Source organism: Hippopotamus amphibius, chromosome 13 (assembly GCF_030028045.1).
Source record: "Hippopotamus amphibius kiboko isolate mHipAmp2 chromosome 13, mHipAmp2.hap2, whole genome shotgun sequence".
Lineage (NCBI taxonomy): Eukaryota > Metazoa > Chordata > Mammalia > Artiodactyla > Hippopotamidae > Hippopotamus > Hippopotamus amphibius.
This window is the reverse complement of record NC_080198.1, coordinates 38,740,276-38,761,970: the sequence shown is the minus strand read 5'-3', so window position 1 is coordinate 38,761,970 and position 21,695 is coordinate 38,740,276. Positions and strand designations below refer to the sequence as shown.

The window sequence follows — 21,695 nt, the reverse complement described above, 5'->3', positions numbered from 1 at the left end:
TCCAAATATTTGCATTTATTATAAACAAGGGTGCAGACCCTAGACTCTCCAAAACACATCAACAGATACAAAGCTACTACGTGGTGAGATATTAACAGAGGGATAGGGAACACCGAGGTATGTGTCTGGGCCAGAGCCGCCACCAAGGGTCCCCTCCACCTTTGGTCCAGATGACACCTTGGCCCAGGTGTCCCCACTGCTAAGACAAACTGCCCTGGGGCACAGGAGCTGGATAGTCAGTGAGGCTGCTGCAGGGACTATCAGACAGCAGAGTCCCTTCTCTCTGGGGCAATTTCCCTCTAGGACCCAGGGGTTTAAGCCCCACAGCAACTATTACACACATTTTGAAACAGAAAACAGGCAAAATATTTAGCTAAAAGTAAAACAAAAACACTGAGTGTGTAGGTGGACTGGGGCCACCCTGCCCAGAGCCAACCAGGGCAGCCAGAACTGTGGGTAAATGTGGTCCTCCAGGTGGTCCCAGGAAGGTTGCAAGAACATAGTCCAGAACACAGGCAGGCAGCTCTTAGGGGAGGGTGGGGCTCTGCTTGAGGTGTTTTGATATCAGGAGGCCATCCATCCTCCACTGGGCATCGCACAGGCTCTGGGAGCCATGGGAAAGGGCCAAGACCCACCTGTAGCCAGTTCCCAAGCCTCACCCACTTGCCTGCATCATGGCTCTGGTTCTTCGAAGACAAGCTTGGGGACAAGCCATGGCCTCGAGCATGGCTAGCCATTCTGCAGAAACTGGAACGTGTGCATCCTTCCTGCAAAAATCTGTGCTATCCTAGTGTGATAGCCCCACCTGGTTTCCCTGGGGTGGTCTGGAAAAGAACTGTTCTTTGAATTTTGCTTGAGATTTCAGGAAGCATAATTTCAAGTGAGAAAGGGAACAAAGTGTGGTCCCAGCAGCTCTGGCAAGGATTGTTCCCCACTCCTCACTGGCATCACGAGAAGCCTCATATACAAACAGGACATACACACACCACACACCGGGAGAAAAGGGGACACCATGCCTGCATACCCATTCACACGACAGATCAAGTGGCGGCCAGAGATGCGAGGGTGTCCTCAGGGGGCTGCCTTCGGGGGGTCCATGTAGGCCGGATTGTAAGGAGGCTGGCTGGCTGGGTAGGGCATGGCTGCACCTCCTGAAAATGGAGAGGACACTGGTTGATTGTGGGCATGGCTGCAGGGGATCAGGCATGGTTGGAGTTGGTAGGGGTACTCACCAGCCATTGTCTCGTGGTAGGCGGGGGGGCCCATAGGCTGGGCCGGGTAGGGTGGTGGGTACTGCGTGGGGTAGGGTGCTGCTGGCATCCCTGGCTGGGGGGGCACGGAGTGGTAGCCCTGGTACGTTGGTCCAGGGTAGCTGGGCGGCACATTTGGAGGTTGCGTGTAAGGGGTGTGCACCACCGTGGTGGCCGTGGTGGTCGTCACAACCGCTGTAAAGAGAGTCCCAGTCAGAACCCTCAGGCTTGCCACCCCTCCCTCCAGCTTAGCCCCATCAGGGCCCTGATAAACCCACCACCACCACCCGGTGTCTGTACCTGCACACAAGGGGTCACAGTGGGGCGAGTGGGGGTGGGTATGCTTACGACGTGGTCGGCGGCACATCTTGTACAAGCAGCAGCAGGAGCAGGTAAAGCAGATGATGACGGTGACGATGGAGAGCACAAAGATGGTCAGGCCGACGGCCACAGTCGTGCCAAACCTGCCAAAAAGCCAGTCAAAACCCAGGGCCTCTTGCCCCTACCCACGACCAACAGTACACATCACACCCATTCCCAAGGGGCCCCCCTCTTGCCTGAGGAGGCTCTGGGCAACATAGATAGAGCAACCTCTGGGGTGTGTAGCTTGAAACTGTTTCAGCCTCAAGTGTTTCATCAAGTGTAATATGGGGTTGATGGAACTTCCCTGGTGGCACAGTGGTTAAGAATCCGCCTGCTAATGCAGGGGACACGGGTTCGATCCCTGTCCCAGGAAGATACCACATGCTGCGGAGCAACTAAGCCCATGCGCCACAACTATTGAGCCTGCACTCTGGAGCCCATGAGCCATAACTATTGAGCCCATGTGCTGCAACTACTGAAGCCCAAGCGCCTAGAGCCCGTGCTCTGCAACAAAAGAGACCACTGCAATGACAGGCCCGCGCACCACAATGAAGAGTAGCCCCCACTCGCCGCAGCTAGAGAAAGCCAGTGTGCAGCAACAAAGACCCAACACAGCCAATAAAATAAATAAATAAATAAATAAATTTATTTATTTAAAAAAAAAGAATCTGCCTGCTAATGCAGGGGACACAGGTTCGAGCCCTGGTCCAGGAAGATTCCACATGCCACAGAGCAACTAAGCCTGTGCGCCACAACTATTGAGCTGTAGAGCCCACGAGCTGCAACTACTGAAGCCCATGGCCCTAGAGTCTGTGCTCCACAAGAGAAGCCACTGCGAGTGGTCAAAGAGCCAACGCAGCCAATAAATAAGTAAATTTTTTTTTTTAAATGGGGTTAACAGAGAGTCTATGTGAGGCCCCTTGCCCAGGGTCTGCCCCCTGGCCATACCCTCAGGCGCATGGGAGAGAGTTCTTCAGGTGCCTCCCCCATATACACACCTTGTCCACCCCCACCGAGCCAGTGACAGATGCTTCAGTACATGCCACAAGCCAGGCACTCTGTGGCTTAAACCAAAAACTCAGAGGTGGGCAAGACAGACCAACTCATGGCCTCTGGGAGCCCCAGATTATTATAGGAGGCAGGTGTTGAAGGGAAAATGACTCAGGAAGCACAGGTAACAAAAACAGGGAGAAGTTCCAGGAGAGGGGAGGCTGGTATGGCCAGAACAGTGAGGAGAGGCACGCAGCGAACCCAGGGCAGGGCTGCTGGCCCCTAGAGTGACGGTGAGCCTGCTGGGTGCCAAGCACTGTGCCAGGTGTCCACATACACCCTCGCTCTGACCAGAAGGGCAGGTGGGTAAACTAAGAGCTGGATGGGGCTGGAGGGGCCCTGCCTTCTGGAAGAGGCCTCCCTGCCCACGTAGGTCCCTCAGCAAGGACCAGGACTGAGTGGAAAGCCTGCCCCCTGAGAAAGCAGGCCCTGGGCAGGAAGTTCACCAAGGCTGACTTTCAAGGGCACCCACAACCCCTTGCTGTCCTCCCCTGTTCCCAGAGGCCAAGCAGTATTCCAGTAAAAGGTAACTGCCCCAAGCACATTAAAACATGGAAGAGGCTTGGTGAGCTTTAGGCATCCACCTTGTCTGTGGCCTGGGGGAAGGCTGGGCCCCCTCCCCCCACCCCACCCCGCCCTGGGCAGAGGGGCTTCCATCTCACAGCCCAGATGGGCAGCCCAAGCTCAGCAGGGTCCAGGGCACAGGTTTGGGACAGACTAAGGACAGACCCTTCACACGCTAGACTTAAATTACCCAACTGCACTTCATAAAACAGGAGCCATTGGCCACTGTGAAGCCCAGAACAAGGCTCCAAGACAGGACTGTCGGAGTCAGGAGGCGCCTTCCTGCCTAACCAGAGGAGCCTGTCACTGCCCCTCACCCACAAGCTCCTCCCAGACCGTCCACTGACCCAGGGATGGAGACACACACACCCATGTTCACATGCAATTAATGACACTCGCCAAGGCCACCACCACCAATCTCTAATCTCTCTCTTTCTCTCTCACACTCTCTTGCTCTCTTCTGTCTCTTACAGACAGTATGGCGCCCAAGCTCACCCCATGTTAGCCTCCGCCTTCAATCAGGGGCCTCTTGCACCCTCGGACTTCCCCTTTCCATCATGAGGCCACTCGGTTTCAATCTCCTCCCCTTTCCAGGAAAAGTAAAGCGAATCTCTTGGGCCCTCCCCTACCCCTGACGTTAGAGGCAGGAAGGAGAGATGCAGAGCCTCTTAAAGACACAGTGCTGGCGGGCACCCCAGCTGCTCCCAGCTGCGCTCCAAATTGGGGCCGGCGGGGGGGGGGGGGTGGGGCGGGGGAGCGGGGGCGGAGGGAAGAGCTCAGCTGTGTTCCTAGAGCTGCCTTCCCAGCCCTGCCTGCCCAGGCCCGGCCTCTCCACCCCACTGTCCAGGATAGCACTACCATGGGGTCCAAGACACTCCCCGACCAGGGTCCCCAAACCATGCTCCGGCTCAGCCCACCAGCCCTGTTCCAGCAGTCCCCTCAGTGAGCACCTTCAGCCACCTAAGCTCACCAGCAGACCTGGGGGCCTGCCAGCCCATCCCCTCAGCTCCTCCTTTCCCACCAGCACGTGCTCCAAGCCACAGACCTGCCTGAACCTGAACATGCCTCACCAGGAAGACACAAATGCCTCCCCAAGTCCCCTCTGCCACCCTTGTCAGGTCTGATCTTGTCACTGCTGCTTGAAAGCCTAGTTTGGCTCCTGTAGATCTTGGGATCACACAGGAGTTTGACTCCTAATTTACGCGTTAAACTTTGTGTGATGTGTGTATCTGTACTCTCTCTCTCTCTCTCTCTCTCTCTCTCTGTATATAAAATAGTTGATAATAAAAGAGGAAAAAAATCTCATCAGATAGTAACACTTACAATAAGGCAAATGTTAATCTTAATTAAAAGCCTAAATAAAATAAAACCCCTTGTGTGGCGTAGGACTCCCACCCTCCCTCCTGTGTGGTCCAACCACATCACCCTCCTTTCAGCTTTTGAAGCACCATGCTGTGTCCTACCTCAGGGCCTTGCTCTTCTCTGCCTCCCATTCCTACACAATTAATTCTTGGTCACTTTTCAGACCTCAGCTCAAAACATCACTTCCTCAGGGACACCTTCCCTGACCATGCAGATGAGGTCAGCCTCCTTGATAAATGCTCTTACAGAATCAAATTCCTGTTACCTCAGTTTATAAACACACACTCCTTTGTGTGAGCATCTGATTAACGGGCATATTATCTCCAGCCATGTATGGATTCATGGATACACACTACACCAGCTCTGGACCATCACTGTATCTCCAGTGCCTGGCCATACAGCGGGTGCTCAATAAGTATCTGACAAATGAATAAATTCACTCAGGAACCCCATGGGCAGCACCCAGCAGGACAGCAAGGCAAGATGCCCTGAGGAACAGCAACATTTGACGGGTGGGTGCAAAGTGGGGGAGGGGCTCGTGGCCACAACAGGCCACGATAGTAACAGAACCACACCTCTGACAGGAAGGAATGGGGCTTCCCAAGGCTGAGGCTACCTCCCAGAGGAGCCCAAAGGCCAAGTTCAGAAGGCAGAGTCAGCCTAGGCAGGAAGGGACAGAAGGCCAGGGGAACAAGGGCCCAGGCAAGGAGCTTGAGGCAGGGCTGAATGGGATGGTCCCTAGGAAGCCAAAGATGCCCGATATCCAGACACTGAAAGGGCTGTCTCTGGAACTGGGACACCAGCACTCTCACCACGACGCTGGCCAGGCAGCACGTGGCGGTGACACAGTGAATACGAGAGCTGTGGAAAGGGCGTGGTAAGGGCTGAGAACTGATACAGGCTGATCATGCCCAGGCCTCACCTAGTGGATCTTCCTGCCTTTCCCCTGCACCATCACAGCAGTGTCAGCACAGAGGGTCAGCAGTGACCTGCCTGGAGCCTGTAACCAGCAGTTCAACCCCTTGAGTGCTTCAAAACATACCAGTTCTGCCTGATCATCCTGTGAGTGAAAGGAGCTGAGAAGGGACAATGAAATCAGGACTCAAAAGAACCATGACAGGGAACCAAGGAAGCTCTGGAGAGGGAACCAGCCACTGACCATCAGTAGGGCAGGACAGGAGTCATCTGCCAAAGTGGGGAGTGGGCAGAAGACCCACAGGTAACATGGCCACACCATGAGGAGCATGGAGTCCAGGCCGTGATAGGCAGATGTGGTCTCATCTGCGTCACTGTGCTCTGACCTGATGCTTCATTCTTAGGGACCCAAGGAGTCACCCAGAGGAAGTGGGGGGGGGGGCAGTCCAAGAATGAAGGAGGAGGGGGTGGAGGTGGGGAGGGGGCAGAGCTGGCACAGGCCCCTTCAACACATAGGGTCCTTCCCCTGTCGAGCGTCCCCTGAGCTTCCAAACAGGGCTGGACCCCACCAAGGAACCAGTGCTCCTGTGGACATACAGCAGTGCCCTTGGCCAAGGGGCCAGCACACGAATGCTCACCTGAAAGGATGTCTCCTTGGGGCTCAGATGGGCGGCCATCTGGGGGCATCAACAGGAGACGTGTTACGAATGACCCCATCCCTCTACCTTCCCAGCACCTGCTGCTGGAGCCCTAAACCTTTATAAGGCAGGTGCTGTGTGCCACGCTGGGGCTCTGCTCAGAAGCAGAAAGATGGGGCTGGGGTGGGACAAGCAGGGGAACAGCATCTGCACTCCCAGCAGGCGGGCAAGGTGGCCTGGTGGGCCCGCGCACCTCCAGGGGAGGGAGAGGCTCTCCTGAGCTGGCCCTGGGAAGCCACTTCTCTGTCTCCCAGGGGACCTGTTCTGCAGTGTGGAATCCATCTTTCTCACACATGGCTCAATACTCACTCACAGACCAGGCCACCTTCCTCTTGCCTTCCCCTCTCTGAACCCTCCCTCCCCAGCTCCTCCAGTAGCCAGACCTTCAAATATCTCTGCAAAGAGCAGGGCACCCCACCCTGGCCCCTCCTCTGGCCACCTTCCTAGCAGACAGCCTCACCTCACCTCACCTCACCCCGCCCTGCCAGCCCAGCCTCCCTCTGGCCTCCAACACCCGGACCAGGAAGCCATGGCTGCCACACACACCCCCCCGCCCACTGCTGTCATCCTCCAAGGAGCAGCCACAGTGGTCCTCATCCTAAAATATCATTCAGACCCCAGTACTGCCCAGAACCGTTGGTGGTGCCTGCCCAGGACAAGGCCCACACTGGCTGAAAGTCAGACCCTCCCATGGGGCTGACTGAAAGCCCACAGTCCTGGGCCTCAGCAAAGGGGTACTCCCTGGATGTGGAGGGAGGGGCGCTTCCAGGTCTCAGTCTCTGACCAACCTAGGGAGCAGGATCAGTGGGCAGAGCAGAGGGAGGAGGCCCGGCCCCAGGCACTGAGAAGCAAAAAAGCATCTCTTCCCCTCCCCTACTCACAGGAGCCCTGTCCGATTCCTCTGCAGCCAGAGAGGCCCTACACTCACCCAAGCCCGCAGGGCAAGATGGGACAGAACAAGAACCTGGACCCCCTACACAGGCCCAAAGCCCAAAGTTTCTTCCTCCAAAGGGGAAACCAGGCCTAGGTGGACCTTCCCTTGAGAGGGGCTTCTAGATTCACCAAGGTAGGGGGCAGATGGCATGTGGAACAGACTCTGCCAGGAAAACACACAAGCAGCTGCACACCCATTGCATCCACATGAGATGTGCATCACAACACCCATCGTGGTGCAACATGATAGGGCAGGGACCTGGCCAAGGGGACTGGAGTTTGGGAGATGGGGTTGCTCCCTGGGCCCCTGAAGGGAGGGCCCTAACAATAACCACAACCCGCATTCCAGCATCTTTACCACCCAACAATCACCCCATCACTATGCATCCTGAACCACCACTGCCCCATCACTGTCACCACTGCCACCGTTACCCCAACACCAATACCCACCACCAGCATCCCTATCACATCTCCCTGCCACTGTCCCCCAACACCACCATCACTTCCTACAACCATATACCTGCCGGTCAGCCCATTACATAGCCCCACCATAGCCCCCATTACCATCAGCCTCTCCACCATCAACACACACTACGGCCCTATTACCACACATGTCATCATCTACCATCACCCTATCCCCACCACCGCTGCACCAGCACCACCACTCAGCACTGGAGCCCCCATCACCTCATCCCTGCCACCACTGCCTCATCACTATCACCTTTTGCCACTATCGTCCCCATCATGTCACTCCCTCCCCATCACCTATACCCATAGGTCACCTGTACCCACACCATCACCTAGGTCAATATGAACCCCACACCTGGCCTTTCAACTGTTAACCCCCAACCACAGTCTCCCCCATCCCCAGCACAATGATGAAGACACAACTTCCCAACACAAGAATCAAAAGTCCTGAAGGTTAGACATGGTGACAGCTTCTCTGGGGCCCTACCCCAAGGACTCTGTGCCTTACCTGTCCCCACAGACCTCCTGAGCCCCCTTGTCACCCTGCCAGGAATATGCACCCAATCTGCAGGTTTTATTTACCCAGACATGGAGTCGCTGTCCAGGCTGGAGCGGAACTTCAGTGTTGAGCCCAGCTGCTCTGGTGGCTCCACGTTGATGGGGACACTGCAAAGAGGAAACCTCACAATTAACACATCTGTGCCCCACCCAGCATACCAGGAACAAACACTACCTTAGCACACACACAGAGCATGCACAAAAGCCAACCCCATACTGGGCCAGAGAGGTAGCCCTAGTGGCCTCTGGAGGATGGATATCACACACACCAGGATCTCAGGCTATAAAGCTACACATCCTTCTAAAGTGCACACGGGACATTCTCTAGGACAGACCACATATGCGGCCACAAAACCAGTCTCAGGAGATTTGAAAAGATAGCTATCATGCAAAGCATCTTCTCCAACCACAATGGGATGAAGTTATAATTCAGTAACAAAAGACACGTCACAAAGTTTTTTAAACAATGCTAAAAAAAAACCCTCATACCTTGGGAAATTAACATATTACAACAACAACAACAACAACAAAGACCTGTGGCTTACATAAGAAATCATAGAGAAAAATAAGAAATCTGTAAAACCGAATGATAATAAAAATACCATTGGTCAAAATTTGTGAAACACAGCTAAAGAGTTTCTTAGAGGGAAATTTATAGCTTTAATAGTGAGGTGGTAATAAACTGAAGATAGGGAAAACGTAACAGAACAAACACCCCAAGTAAGGAAGGAATTAACAAAGATAAGTGCAAAAATAAAAGAGAATAGCAGTCATGGAAAAAAATAGAGCAGAACCAAAGCTAGTGGACCTCTGGCAAGCCTAATCAAGAAAAGGAGTAAAGATGCAAAAAAATAAAAATACAGAATGAAAAGGGGTAAATAACTATAGGCACAACAGAGATTTTAAAAATAATAACTGTTTGGGAATTCCCGGCCAGTCCACTGGTTAGGACTTGGCGCTTTCACTGCCATGGCCCAGGTTCAATCCATGGTCGGGAACTAAGGTGCCGCAAGGCACACAGCATGTTCCCCACCTTCACCCCCAAACTAGTAACTGTTTGAATTGAACAAACGTCCTGTGAAAAGGCACTTTTGAAACAAGTGGAGGCAACTGAAGTCAAGCTAGTATTGAAAGCTGTTAATGAACTGCTGTTAATTGTGCCAAGTGTGTTCCTGATATATGATTATATTTCTTTTTTATTTATTTGCGTTGAAGAATTTACATATATAATTATGACTTGTTCATATACCATGAAACAAGTTTTAGAGTTATACTTTGCAATTACAGTGAGGCACTTTCTTGCAGGTTTTCACCTTTCTTTAATGATTATCTTAACAAGCTTTGGAATATTCCCTCTGAAAAAAACACTTTATTTATTCCATAATTTTATCAAACTGGTTTGTTAAGGACCATGAGTACTCAACACTATCCACTTGAGAAGCATAAAAACATGTAGAAAGATGAAGGGATGATTAGACTCTTTTCCCACGTCACATGTTCTCATATATTTTGATACGAAATAAACTAAATCAGCAAGCTTTGCACAGTCAAGGGAACATTTCCAATCCAAACAACTTTTTGTTGATCTCCAGAATCCCTATGAGTGAAGAAGGTAGCACATGGAACACGGCAAGGTACAGCAAAACAGGCTGTTGAAGGCCAGCCGGCCTGCCTGCCTGAGCCTTTGCTCTGAGCTGACTTGACTGCGATGACTTCTTGAGGAGTGTCCCAGCTCAAGTATCTGAATTTCCAATACAAAGCAAGATATATATTCTCAAGGACTTTTCCCGTAGCTGCTGATATACAGTAGCCAATTATGAGCAGTCAGTGCTATGAGTGAGGATTTATAATCTGATGGATTGGGAAGCAATTCTCTCAAATGTTAAACAGATAGCTAGGGGGAAGCTGCTGCATAACACAGGGAGATCAACTTGATGACTGGTGATGACCTAGAGGGGTGGGATAGGGAGGGTGGGAGGGAGGCTCAAGAAGGAGGGGATATGGGGATATATATAATATATAAATACAGCTGATTCATTTTGGTGTACAGCAGAAACTGGTACAACAGTGTAAAGCAATTATACTCTAATAAAGATTACTGGGCATTCCCATAATAAAGCATCCTCTACCTTTTCTGATTTGGAACATTTCAGCGTTTCTTGGCTCTGATGCAACACTACTGACACAACATCGATAACTGTCAAAATATATTCTTTCTCTCTCATAGGCTATAGGTGACTTAGAATGAGTTGTCCAAACATTCTTAAATTTAGTACTTTCCTGGCACACCAGCACCTGCAGGATGGCAAGGTTCGTCCTCTGCATCACTCCCGTGTCACGTGAAAAGAAGCCGAGCGCCTGGCGACTCAGCCAGAGGAACATGGAGGTGCGGGCCGGGTGCGGAGTTGTCAGGGCCAAAGAAGGCAGCGCCCCTCACTCCGGCACCGGCAGTGGCCGCTACCTCCGAACCTCCAGGCCCCGATTCCCCGCGGGGCCCAGGAAAAGTTGACACGGGGGGCTTCCTAGGTGGCGCAGTGGTTAAAAATCCACCTGCCAATGCAGGGGACACAGGTTCGATCCCTGCTCCAGGAAGATCCCACATGCCGCGGAGCAACTAAGCCCGTGCGCCACAACTATTGAGCCTGTGCTTTAGAGCCTGTGAGCCACAACTATTGAGCCCATGTGCTGCAACTACTGAAGCCCACGCACCTACAGCCCGTGCTCTGCAACAAGAGAAGCAACGGAAATGAGAAGCCCGTGCACCACAAAGAAGAGTAGCCCGAGCTCACCACAACTAGAGAAAGCCCGTGTGCAGCAATAAAGACCCAACACAACCAATAAATAAATAAATAAATAAATAAATAAATGGCACTGGGGGGGCTTCCCTGGTGACACAGTGATTAAGAATTCGCCTGCTAATGCAGGGGACACAGGTTCAAGCCCTGGTCCGGAAGACCACAACCACTAAGCCTGCACTCTAGAGCCTGCTAGCCACAACTACTGAGCCCATGTGCCACAACTACTGAAGCCCACACTCCTAGAGTGTGCTCCACAACAAGAGAAGCCACCGCAATGAGAAGCCTGTGCACCACAACGAAGAGTAGCCCCCACTCACCACAACTAAAGAAAGCCCATGCACAGCAAAAAAAGACCAATAAAATAAATAAGTAAATAAATAAATTTATTAAAAAAAAAAAAAGATGACACCAGAAGCTGGGCCGGTGACGCACAGCACCTCCCGAGAGCGGAGAATTGGAAAGGAAAAGAAACCCCTACTTGGCCTGGCCCCTCAAATGCTCTCCGGATCTGGACCAGACTGCAGACACTGTGATGCCTGATGCCCGTGACGCGTGGTCTGCCAGAGCTGTTCCCACACCTGGAAATGTAGTTCCCAGTGCCTGCAGAAGCAGCCTGGCTTGTTCCTACATTTCTTTTTTAAAGGACTCATTTGTACTGATAAAAACCAACATTTAAGGAGAAATTTTTATGTCTGGGATTGGTTTTAAAGTAATCCAGTAAACAAAAGTAGTGGGAGGTATATGTCACACTAGTGTCAGAGTACTGATAACTATGGGAGCAGGTGATGAGCATATGGATTTCTTATTCTCTCTGCTTCTGTATGTATTTGAAAATTCTCAAAATAAATTCTCAAAAAATTAACAAAATAAAATTAAAGAAACAAACAAACAAAAAAATTCAAGAGCATTAGGAAAAACTATACCTTACTAAATTTGAAGAACAGGTAAAGCTGAGAAGAAAATATTTTTTAAAAAATCAGTGTGGCAAAAATAAACTCAAAATGGATTAAAGACCTAAGTGTAAGGCCAGATACTATAAAACTCCTAGAGGAAAACATAGGCAAAACACTCTATGACATACATCAAAGCAAGATCCTTTTTGACCCACCTCCTAGAATAATGGAAATAAAATCAAGAATAAACAAATGGGACCTAATGAAACTTAAAAGCTTTTGCACAGTGAAAGAAACCATAAAAAGACAAGAAGGCAACCCTTAGAATGGGAGAAAATACTTGCCAATGAAGCAACGGACAAAGGATTAATCTCCAAAATATACAAGCAGCTCATGCAGCTTAACACCAAAAAAGCAAATAACCCGGGCTTCCTAGGTGGCGGCAGTGGTTGAGAATCCGCCTGCCAATGCAGGGGACAGGGGTTCGATCCCTGCTCCAGGAAGATCCCACATGCCACGGAGCAACTAAGCCCGTGCGCCACAACTATTGAGCCTGTGCTTTAGAGCCTGTGAGCCACAACTATTGAGCCCATGTGCTGCAACTACTGAAGCCCACACACCTAGAGCCCGTGCTCCGCAACAAGAGAAGCCACGGCAATCAGGGGCCTGCGCACCACAAAGAAGAGTAGCCCCCACTCACTGCAACTAAAAAGAAAGCCCGTGCACAGCAAAAAAAAAAAAAAAGACCCAACACAGCCAATGAAGTAAATTAATTAATTAATTTTTTAAAAAAGGCAAATAACCCAATCCACAAATGGGCAGAAGACCTAAACAGACATGTCTCCAAAGAAGACATACAGATTGTCAACAAACACATGAAAAGATGCTCAACATCGCTAATCATTAGAGAAATGCAAGTCAAAGCCACAATAAGGTATCACCTCACACCAATCAGAATGGCCATCATCACAAAATCTGGAAACCACAAAGGTTGGAGAGGGTGTGGAGAAAAGGGAACTCTCCTGCACTGTTGGTGGGACTGTAAGTTGGTACAGCCACTATGGAAAACAATTTGGAGGTTCCTTAAAAAACTACAAATAGAACTACCATATGATCCAGTAATCCCACTCCTGGGCATATACCCAAAGAAAACCATAATCCCAAAAGAAACTTGTACCATAATGTTTATTGCAGCACTATTTACAATAGCCAGGACATGGAAGCAACCGAAATGCCCATCAACAAATGAATGGATACAGAAGATGTGGCATATATATACAATGGAATATTACTCAGCTATAAAAAGGGATGAGATGGAGCTACATGTAATGAGGTGGATAGAACTACAATCTGTCATACAGAGTGAAGTAAGTCAGAAAGAGAAGGACAAATATTGTATGCTAACTCACATATACGGAATCTAAAAATGGTACTGATGAACTCAGTGACAGGACAAGAATAAGGATACAGGTGCAGAGAACGGACTGGAGGACACGGGGTTGGGGGGGCGGGGGGCGAGGGGGAAGCTGAGATGAAGTGAGAGAGTAGCATAGACATATATATACTACCAACTGTAAAACAGAGAGCTAGTGGGAAGTTGCTGTATAGCAAAGGGAGATCAGCTCGATGATGGGTGATGCCTTAGAGGGCCAGGACAGGGAGGGTGGGGGGGAGTCGCGGGAGGGAGGGGATATGGGGATATGTATATAAATACAGCTGATTGACTTTGATGTACCTCATAAGCTGGTACAAGAGTGTAAAGCAATTATATTCCAAGAAAGAGCTTTAAAAAATAAAAATAAAATAAAATAAAATACACACACAAAAAAAATCAGTGTGGGAGCTTCCCTGGTGGTACAGTGGTTAAGAATCTTGCCTGCTCATGCAGGGGACATGGGTTTGATCCCTGGGCTGGGAAGATCGCACATGCCAAGGAGCAACTAAGCCTGTGTGCCACAACTACTGAAGCCCGTGCCTAGAGCCCATGCTCTACAACAGAAGAAGCCACTGCAATGAGAAACCTGTGCGCCACAACAAAGAGTAGCCCCCACTGGCCACAACTAGAGGAAGCCTGTGTGCAGCAACAAAGACCCACACAGCCAAAGATAAAAAAAAATTAAAATTTTTTAAAAAACTTAAAAAAAAAAAAATCAGTGTGTAGGCTTTGGCGAGCAATAACAGAGTAAAGCTCACCAAGCAGGGATGCAAGGAGGGGTGGGGGGTGGGCTGGAAAGAGGCTTCCATGGAGGTAGGCCTGGCATCTGAAGCCCCTTTTCTCCTGGGGGCATTAGCCTATTTCCTAGGGGCAGCTGAGAGCAGCATTTCTGAAAGCCTCAGGTGATAGCCAGCAGGTAGGCAAGCCCTGATGATTCCCACTCACTTGGGCTGGGTCCTGAAAAGCAAGGAGGAACTCAGCAAGGAGCTGAGCTCTGCAAACAGGCCAAGATGACCTTAGAGTGCTCATGTCCCTGGCAAAATCCTTCGTGGAAGAAGTCTTGAGCTCCAAATGTCTACAGTCAAGTTTGCAAATGCAATGTCTGGCACACAACTGAAGATTTTCAGGAACACTAGGACACTAGACAACAGGACTAGGAAACAACAGAAACAACTGACAATAGAAATATCCATAGGGGCTTCAAATATTGAAGTTATCAGACTCTGACATTAAAACAAAACATTTTTTTCCAAGTAGATTAAAGCAAAAAAAAATAATCAAGCAGTTTAGGAGAACTTGAAATATAAAAAAGAAACAAAAATTCTAGAATTAAAATATTACACACAAAAATAATTTATTAGACACAGCTCAAGATATAATTGATCAACTGGAGGATAGGCACAAACAAATATATGTACACCAAAGCCTGGAGACACAAAAAGATGGTAAATGTAAATACAGAAGATAGTAGGTGAAATATGGAATACAGTTTACAAAAGGTCTTATATATGTGTAATTACACTCCTAGAGGGAAAAGTGTTGAGAATGGGGCAGAAGCAATCCTTAAAAAGATAATGGCTGGAGTTACTCAGTTTTCCTGGGTATCTCTCATAAATTCAGGACATATGCATGCTATTAAAATTGTTTGTTTGGGGACTTCCCTGGTGGTCCAGTGGGTAAGACTGTGCTCCCATGCAGGGGGCCTGGGTTCAATCTTTTGTTGGGAAACTAGATCCCACATGGATGCTGCAACTAAGAAGTCTGCATGCCGCAGCTACGAAGTCTGCATGCCACAACTAAAAATCCCTGCATGCCACAACTAAAGATCCTGCATGCTTCAAGTAAGACCCAGCACAGCCAAAAATAAATAAAATAAATATTTTTTAAAAAAATAAATGAAAAATAAAATTATTTTTCTCCTAGCAAATAATAATAATAATAATAATAATGGCTGCAAACTATTTACAATAGCCAGGACATGGAAACAACCTAGATGCCCATCAACAGATGAATGGATAAAGAAGATGTGGCCCATATATACAATGGAATATTACTCAGCCATAAAAAGGAATGAAATTGAACTATATGTCATGAGGTGGATAGACCTAGAGTCTGTCATACAGAGTGAAGTAAGCCAGAAAGAGAAGAACAAATACTGTATACTAACACATATATATGGAATCTGAAGAAATGGTACTGATGAAACCAGTGACAGGCAAGAGTGGAGATACAGAAGTAGAGAATGGACTTGAGGACACGGGGCTGGGGTGAGGGGCAAAGGGGAAGTTGGGATGAGGTGAGAGAGTAGCATAGACATATTTACACTACCAGCTGTAAAATAGATAGCTAGTGGGAAGTTGCTGTATAACAAAAGGAGATCAACTTCATGGGAGATGCCTTGGAGGGCCAGGATGGGGAGGGTGGGGGGGAGTCGCGGGAGGGAGGGGATATGGGGATATGTGTGTAGATGCAGCTGATTCACTTTGGTGTACCTCAGAGACGGGTACAAGAGCGTAAAGCAAATATATTCCAATAAAGAGTTAAAAAAAAAAAATAATGGCTGCAAATTTTCCAAAACTGGGGATGGGGGGGAAACAAGCCAATGATTCCAGTATTGTGAATCCCAAGCAGCAAAAATTCAAAGAAAACCACACCTAGGCACATCATAGTAAAACTGCTAAAAACCAAATACAAGGAAAAAAATTAAAAACCAGTCAGAGGAAAGACATGTTGCTTGCAGAAGAGCAATCATAAAACCATCAGCTGATTTCTCAATAGAAACACCAGACATCAGAAGACAATGGAATGAAAGCTTCAAAGTGCTGAATTTTTTTTTTTTGGGGGGGTACACCAGGTTCAATAATCTGTTTTTATACACATATCCCCGTATTCCCTCCCTTCCTTGACTCCCCCCACCTCGAGTCCCCCCCACCCTCCCTGCCCCAGTCCTCTAAGGCATCTTCCATCCTCGAGTTGGACTCCCTTTGTTATACAACAACTTCCCACTGACTATTTTACAGTTGGTAGTATATATATGTCTGTGCTACTCTCTCGCTTCGTCTCAGTTTCCCCTTCAGCCCCCGCCCCCTCCCATACCCCGAGTTCTCCAGTCCATTCTCTGTATCTGCATCCTTGTTCTTGTCACTGAGTTCATCAGTACCATTTTTAGATTCTGTATATGTGAGTTAGCATACAATATTTGTCCTTCTCTTTCTGACTTACTTCACTCTGTATGACAGATTGTAGTTCTATCCACCTCATTACATATAGCTCCATCTCATCCCTTTTTATAGCTGAGTAATATTCCATTGTATATATATGCCACATCTTCTGTATCCACAAAGTGCTGAATTTTGATAACTTCAAAGTGCTGAAAGTTAGTAAGTGCCAACATAGAAATCTATAACCAGGAAAAATATCTTTTCAGAAGGAATGTAAAACAAAGATATTTTCAGACAAACAAAAACCGAGAAAATCTGACACCAGCATACCTGTGTTAATGGTATAAGGAACATGATCTCAGATGAGGCTTAGGAAGGAAGATGAAGGAAACAGCAGAAGAGAAGATAAATATATGGATAAATGTCAAAAACAATTAAAATACTGCCTTTGGGAAATGCAAATCAAAACCACAATGATGGCTTCCCTGGTCAGGTTCAAGCCCTGTTCCAGGAAGATCCCACATGACGCGGCACAACTAAGCCCATGCACCACAACTACAGAGCCTGCTCTCTAGAGCCCGCAAGCCACAACTACTGAACCCATGTGTCGCAACTACTGAAGCCCACATGCCTAGAGCCCATGCTCTGCAACAAGAGAAGCCACCACAATGAGCACTGCAACAGAGAGTAGCCCCTGCTCACTGCAACTAGAGAAAGCCAGCAAGCAGCAAAAAAGACCCAACACAGCCAATAAATAAATAAATAAATAAATAAATAAATTTATTTATTTAAAAAAAAAAAGCAAAACCACAATGAGATATCACCTCACACCAATCAGAATAGCTATTATGGACTTCCCTGGTGGCGCAGTGGTTACGAATCCGCCTGCCAATGCAGGGGACACAGGTTCGATCCCTGGTCTGGGAAGATCCACATGCCGTGGCGCAACTAAGCCCGTGTGCCACAACTGCTGAGCCTGTGCTCTAGAGCCCACAAGCCACAACTATTGAGCCCATGTGCCACAACTACTGAAGCCTGTGCACCTAGAGCCTATGCTCTGCAACAAGAGAAGCCACAACAATGAGAAGACCACACACTGCAACAAAGAGTAGCCCCTGCTTACCACAACTAGAGAAAGCCCGTGCATAGCAATGAAGACCCAATACAGCCAATAAATAAATACATAAATGATTAAATAAATAAATAAATTTATAAAAAAAAGAAGAAAGATTAGCTATCATCAAAAAGAACACAAATAACAAATGTTGGCAAGGATGTGGAGAAAAGGGAACTCTCCCCTACACTACTAGTGGGAATGTAACTTGGTGCAGTCACTGTGGTAAACAGTATGGAGGTTTCTCAAAATACTAAAAATAGGGGATTCCCTGGTGGTCCAGCTCTGCACTCTCACTGCCAAGGGCCCGTGTTCGATCCCTGGTTGGGTAACTAAAATCCCACATGCTGCCCAGCGTGCCCAAAAAAACCAAAAAGAAACACTAAAAATAGAACTACCGCTCTTCTGGCAAACGGCCTAAGATGACCTCTAGAAATGGTTCGCTATTCACTTGACCCAGAAAACCCACAAAATCATGCAAGTCAAGAGGTTCAAATCTTCGTGTTCACTTTAAGAATACTCATGAAACTGCTCAGGCCATTAAGGGCATGCATATCCGAAAAGCCACCAAGTATCTGAAGGATGTCACTTTAAAGAAGCAATGTGTGCCATTCCATCGTTACAATGGTGGAGCTGGTAGGTGAGCCCAGGCCAAACAGTGGGGCTGGATGCAGGGTCGGTGGCCCAAAAAGTGCTGAATTTTTACTGCACATGCTCAAAAATGCAGAGAGTGATGCTGAACTTAAGGGCTTATATGTAGATTCTCTGGTCATTGAGCACATCTGGGTGAACAAGGCCCCCAAGATGCGGTGAAGGACTTACAGAGCTCATGGTCAGATCAACCCATACATGAGCTCTCCCTGCCACAGTGAGAAGATCCTTACTGAGAAAGAACAGATTTTTCCTAAACCAGAAGGGGAGGTTTCACAGAAGAAAAAGGTATCCCAGAAGAAACTGAAGAAACAAAACTTATGGCCCAGGAATAAATGCCACACACAAAAAAATGCAAATGTTAAAAAACAAAAAAAGAACTATCATATGGCCCAGCAATCCCACTCCTGGGTATATATCCAAAAAAAAAACAAAAACGCTAATTTAAAAAGCTACACACATCCAATGTTCATAGCAGCATAATTTATAATTGCCAAGGTATGGAAGCAACCTAAATGTCCACCCACAGATAAATGAAGAAGATATGGTATGTGTGTGTGTGTGTGTGTGTGTGTGTATACACACACACATATATACACACATACATATACACAATGGGATATACTACTCAGCCACAAAAATGACATTTTGCCATTTGCAGCAACATGGGTGGACTTGGAGGGCATTATACTAAGTGAAATAAGTCAAAGGAAGTCAAATACTGTAGGATATCCCTTATATGTGGAATCTAAAAAACACAAAAACTAGTGAATGTAACAAAAAAGAAGCAGACTCACAGATATAGAGAACAAACCAGTGGTTACCAGAGGGGAGGCGGCACTATAGGGGTGGGAGCGTGGGAAGTACAAACTATTGGGTGTAAGATAGGCCCAAGGATATACTGTACAACATGGGGAATATAGTCAATATTTTGTAATAACCATAATGCAAAGTAACCTTTAAAAATTGTACAAAAAATTTTTTTTAATTTTTAAATAACATTGAAAAAAATACTACATTTCTCTAGAGAAGGCATACAGATAGATGGCCAAAAATCACATGAAAAGATGCTCACTAATATCAGAGAAATGCAAATCAAAACTACAATGAGGTATCACCTCACACCAGTTAGAATGGGCATCATCAGAAAATCGACAAACAGTAAATGCTGGAGAGGATGTGGAGGAAAGGGAACGCTCTTGCACTGTTGGTGGGAATGTAAATTGATACAGCCACTATGGAGAACAGTATGGAGGTTCCTTGCAAAATTAAAAATAGAACTACCATATGATCCAGCAATCCCACTGCTGGGCATATACCCAGAGAACACCATAATTCAAAAAGACACATGCACCCCAATGTTCATTGCAGCACTATTTACACTAGCCATGACATGGAAGCAACCTAAATGTCCATCAACAGATGAATGGATAAAAAAGATGTGGTACATATATATAATGGAATATTACTCACTGTAAAAAGCAATGAAACTGGGACATTTGTAGAGACATGGATGGACCTAGAGAGTGTCATACAGAGTGAAGTGAGTCAGAAAGAGAAAAACAAATATCATATTTTAACACATATATGTGGAATCTAGAAAAATGGTACAGATCAACCAGTTTGCAAGGCAGAAATAGAGACACAGATGTAGAGAACAAACATATGGACACCAAGCGGGGAAAGCGGGGAGGGTTAGGGGTGAATGAATTGGGAGACTGGGATACCAAAGTGTACACTCTAAATATATGCAGTTTATTGCATGTTAAAAATAAATAAATAAAAATAAAGTAACAGCTCAAAAAAAAAAAAGTCTAGGGACTTCCCTGGTGGTCCAGTGGTTAAGACTCTACACTTCCACTGCAGAGGGCACAGGTTCAATGTCTGGTTGGGGAAGTTCCATATGCCGTGTGCTGCAGCCAGAAAAAAAGGAATTAATAATTCTGAGGACTTCCCTGGTTGTCCAGTGGTTAGGGCTCCGAGCTTCCACTGCAGGGGATACAGGTTTGATCCCTGGTAGGGGAACTAAGATCCTGCATGCCCCACAGCCAAAAAAAAAAGTCTACAAACAATAAATGCTGGAGAGGACATAGAGAAAAGGGAACCCTCCTACACTGTTGGTGTGAATGTAAATTGGTACAACCACTATGGAGAACACTATGGAGGTTCCTTAAAACACTAAAAACAGAACTACCATATGATCCAGCAATCCTACTCCTGGGCATATATCTGGAGAAAACCATAATTCAAAAAGATACATGGACCCTAGTGTTCATTGTAGCAGTATTTACAATATCCAAGATACGGAAGCAACCTAAATGCCCATCGATAGATAAATGGATAAAGAAGATGTGGTACATGTATACAATGGAATATGTGTGTGTGTGTGTGTGTGTGTGTGTGTGTGTGTGTGTGTATCAGAGAGATATATATATATATATTTTTCCCCCCAGCTGCACTGTGATACTCATGGGATCTTAGTTCCCCAACCAGGGATTGAACCCAGGCCCATGGCAGTGAAAGCACAGAGTCCTAACCACTGGACCACCAGGGAATTCCCTACAATGAAATATTACTTGGCCATAAAAAGAACAAAATAATGTCATTTGCAGCAACATGGATAGACCCAGGGATAACCACACTGAGTGAAGTAAGTCAGACCGAGAAAGACAAACATATGATATCACTCATATGTGGAATCTAATTTAAAAATGATACAAATGAACTTATTTACAAAACAGAAACAGACTCAGATTTCAAAAACAAACTTACAGTTACCAAAAGGGAAACGTGGGTGAGAAGGATAAATTAGGATCTTGGGATTAACATACACACACTACTATATATAAAATAGATAACCAACAAGGACCTACTGCGTAGCACAGGGAACTCTACTCACTATTCTGTAATAACCTATATGGGTAAAGTATCTGAAAAAGAATGAATATATGTACATGTATAACTGAATCACTTTCCTGTACACCTGACACTAACACAACATTGTAAATCAACTATAATCCAATAAAATTTTAAAAGGATAGGAAGGAGGGAGGGAGGAAGAAAGGAAGAGTAAGAAAGGGGAATGAAATATTGTCTTTGGGGTTTCCAATGGTATTACAAGAGAGAAAGAGGGGTGTTACACATGATACAATGAGCAATCCATCAGAAATTCAAAACAATTCTAAATAGGTATGTACCTAATAACAAAGTATCAGACTTCATGAAGCAAATATTGACAGAACTAAAAGAAGAATAAACACATCTGTAGTCTCTCAGTAACCGACAAAACAAGCAGACCAAAACCCAATAAGGAGAGAGATCTAAACACTGCTATCACCAACCCCACCTAATTGACACTTATAAAACACTACACTCACAGCTGCAGAATATACCTTCTTTTCAAGTACATATGAAACACTCAACAAGGTACAGCATGTGCTGAGCTGTAAAATGAGTCTCAATAAATTTCAAAAGACTGAAAT

The 21,695-nt window shown here is 46.9% G+C and overlaps 1 protein-coding gene across 4 annotated transcripts in view; it reads right to left on the bottom strand.

Moving 5' to 3' along the window:
• Window positions 1-21,695, bottom strand: part of SHISA5 (shisa family member 5) — a 30,115-nt gene continuing 8,420 nt past the window's right edge. For 2 of the 4 annotated variants that reach the window (XM_057704549.1, XM_057704547.1), the window contains 4 exons: window positions 8,186-8,269; window positions 1,599-1,714; window positions 1,233-1,445; window positions 1-1,151 (listed from right to left, as the gene is read on the bottom strand). In XM_057704549.1, the coding sequence (XP_057560532.1) occupies window positions 1,072-1,151; window positions 1,233-1,445; window positions 1,599-1,714; window positions 8,186-8,269 (493 nt within the window). In that variant the 3' untranslated portion in view covers window positions 1-1,071. Of the gene's footprint in view, window positions 1,152-1,232; window positions 1,446-1,550; window positions 1,715-3,722; window positions 3,873-8,185; window positions 8,270-21,695 lie in introns of those variants that run through there. The other 2 variants (XM_057704548.1, XM_057704550.1) reach the window with 2 other exon arrangements.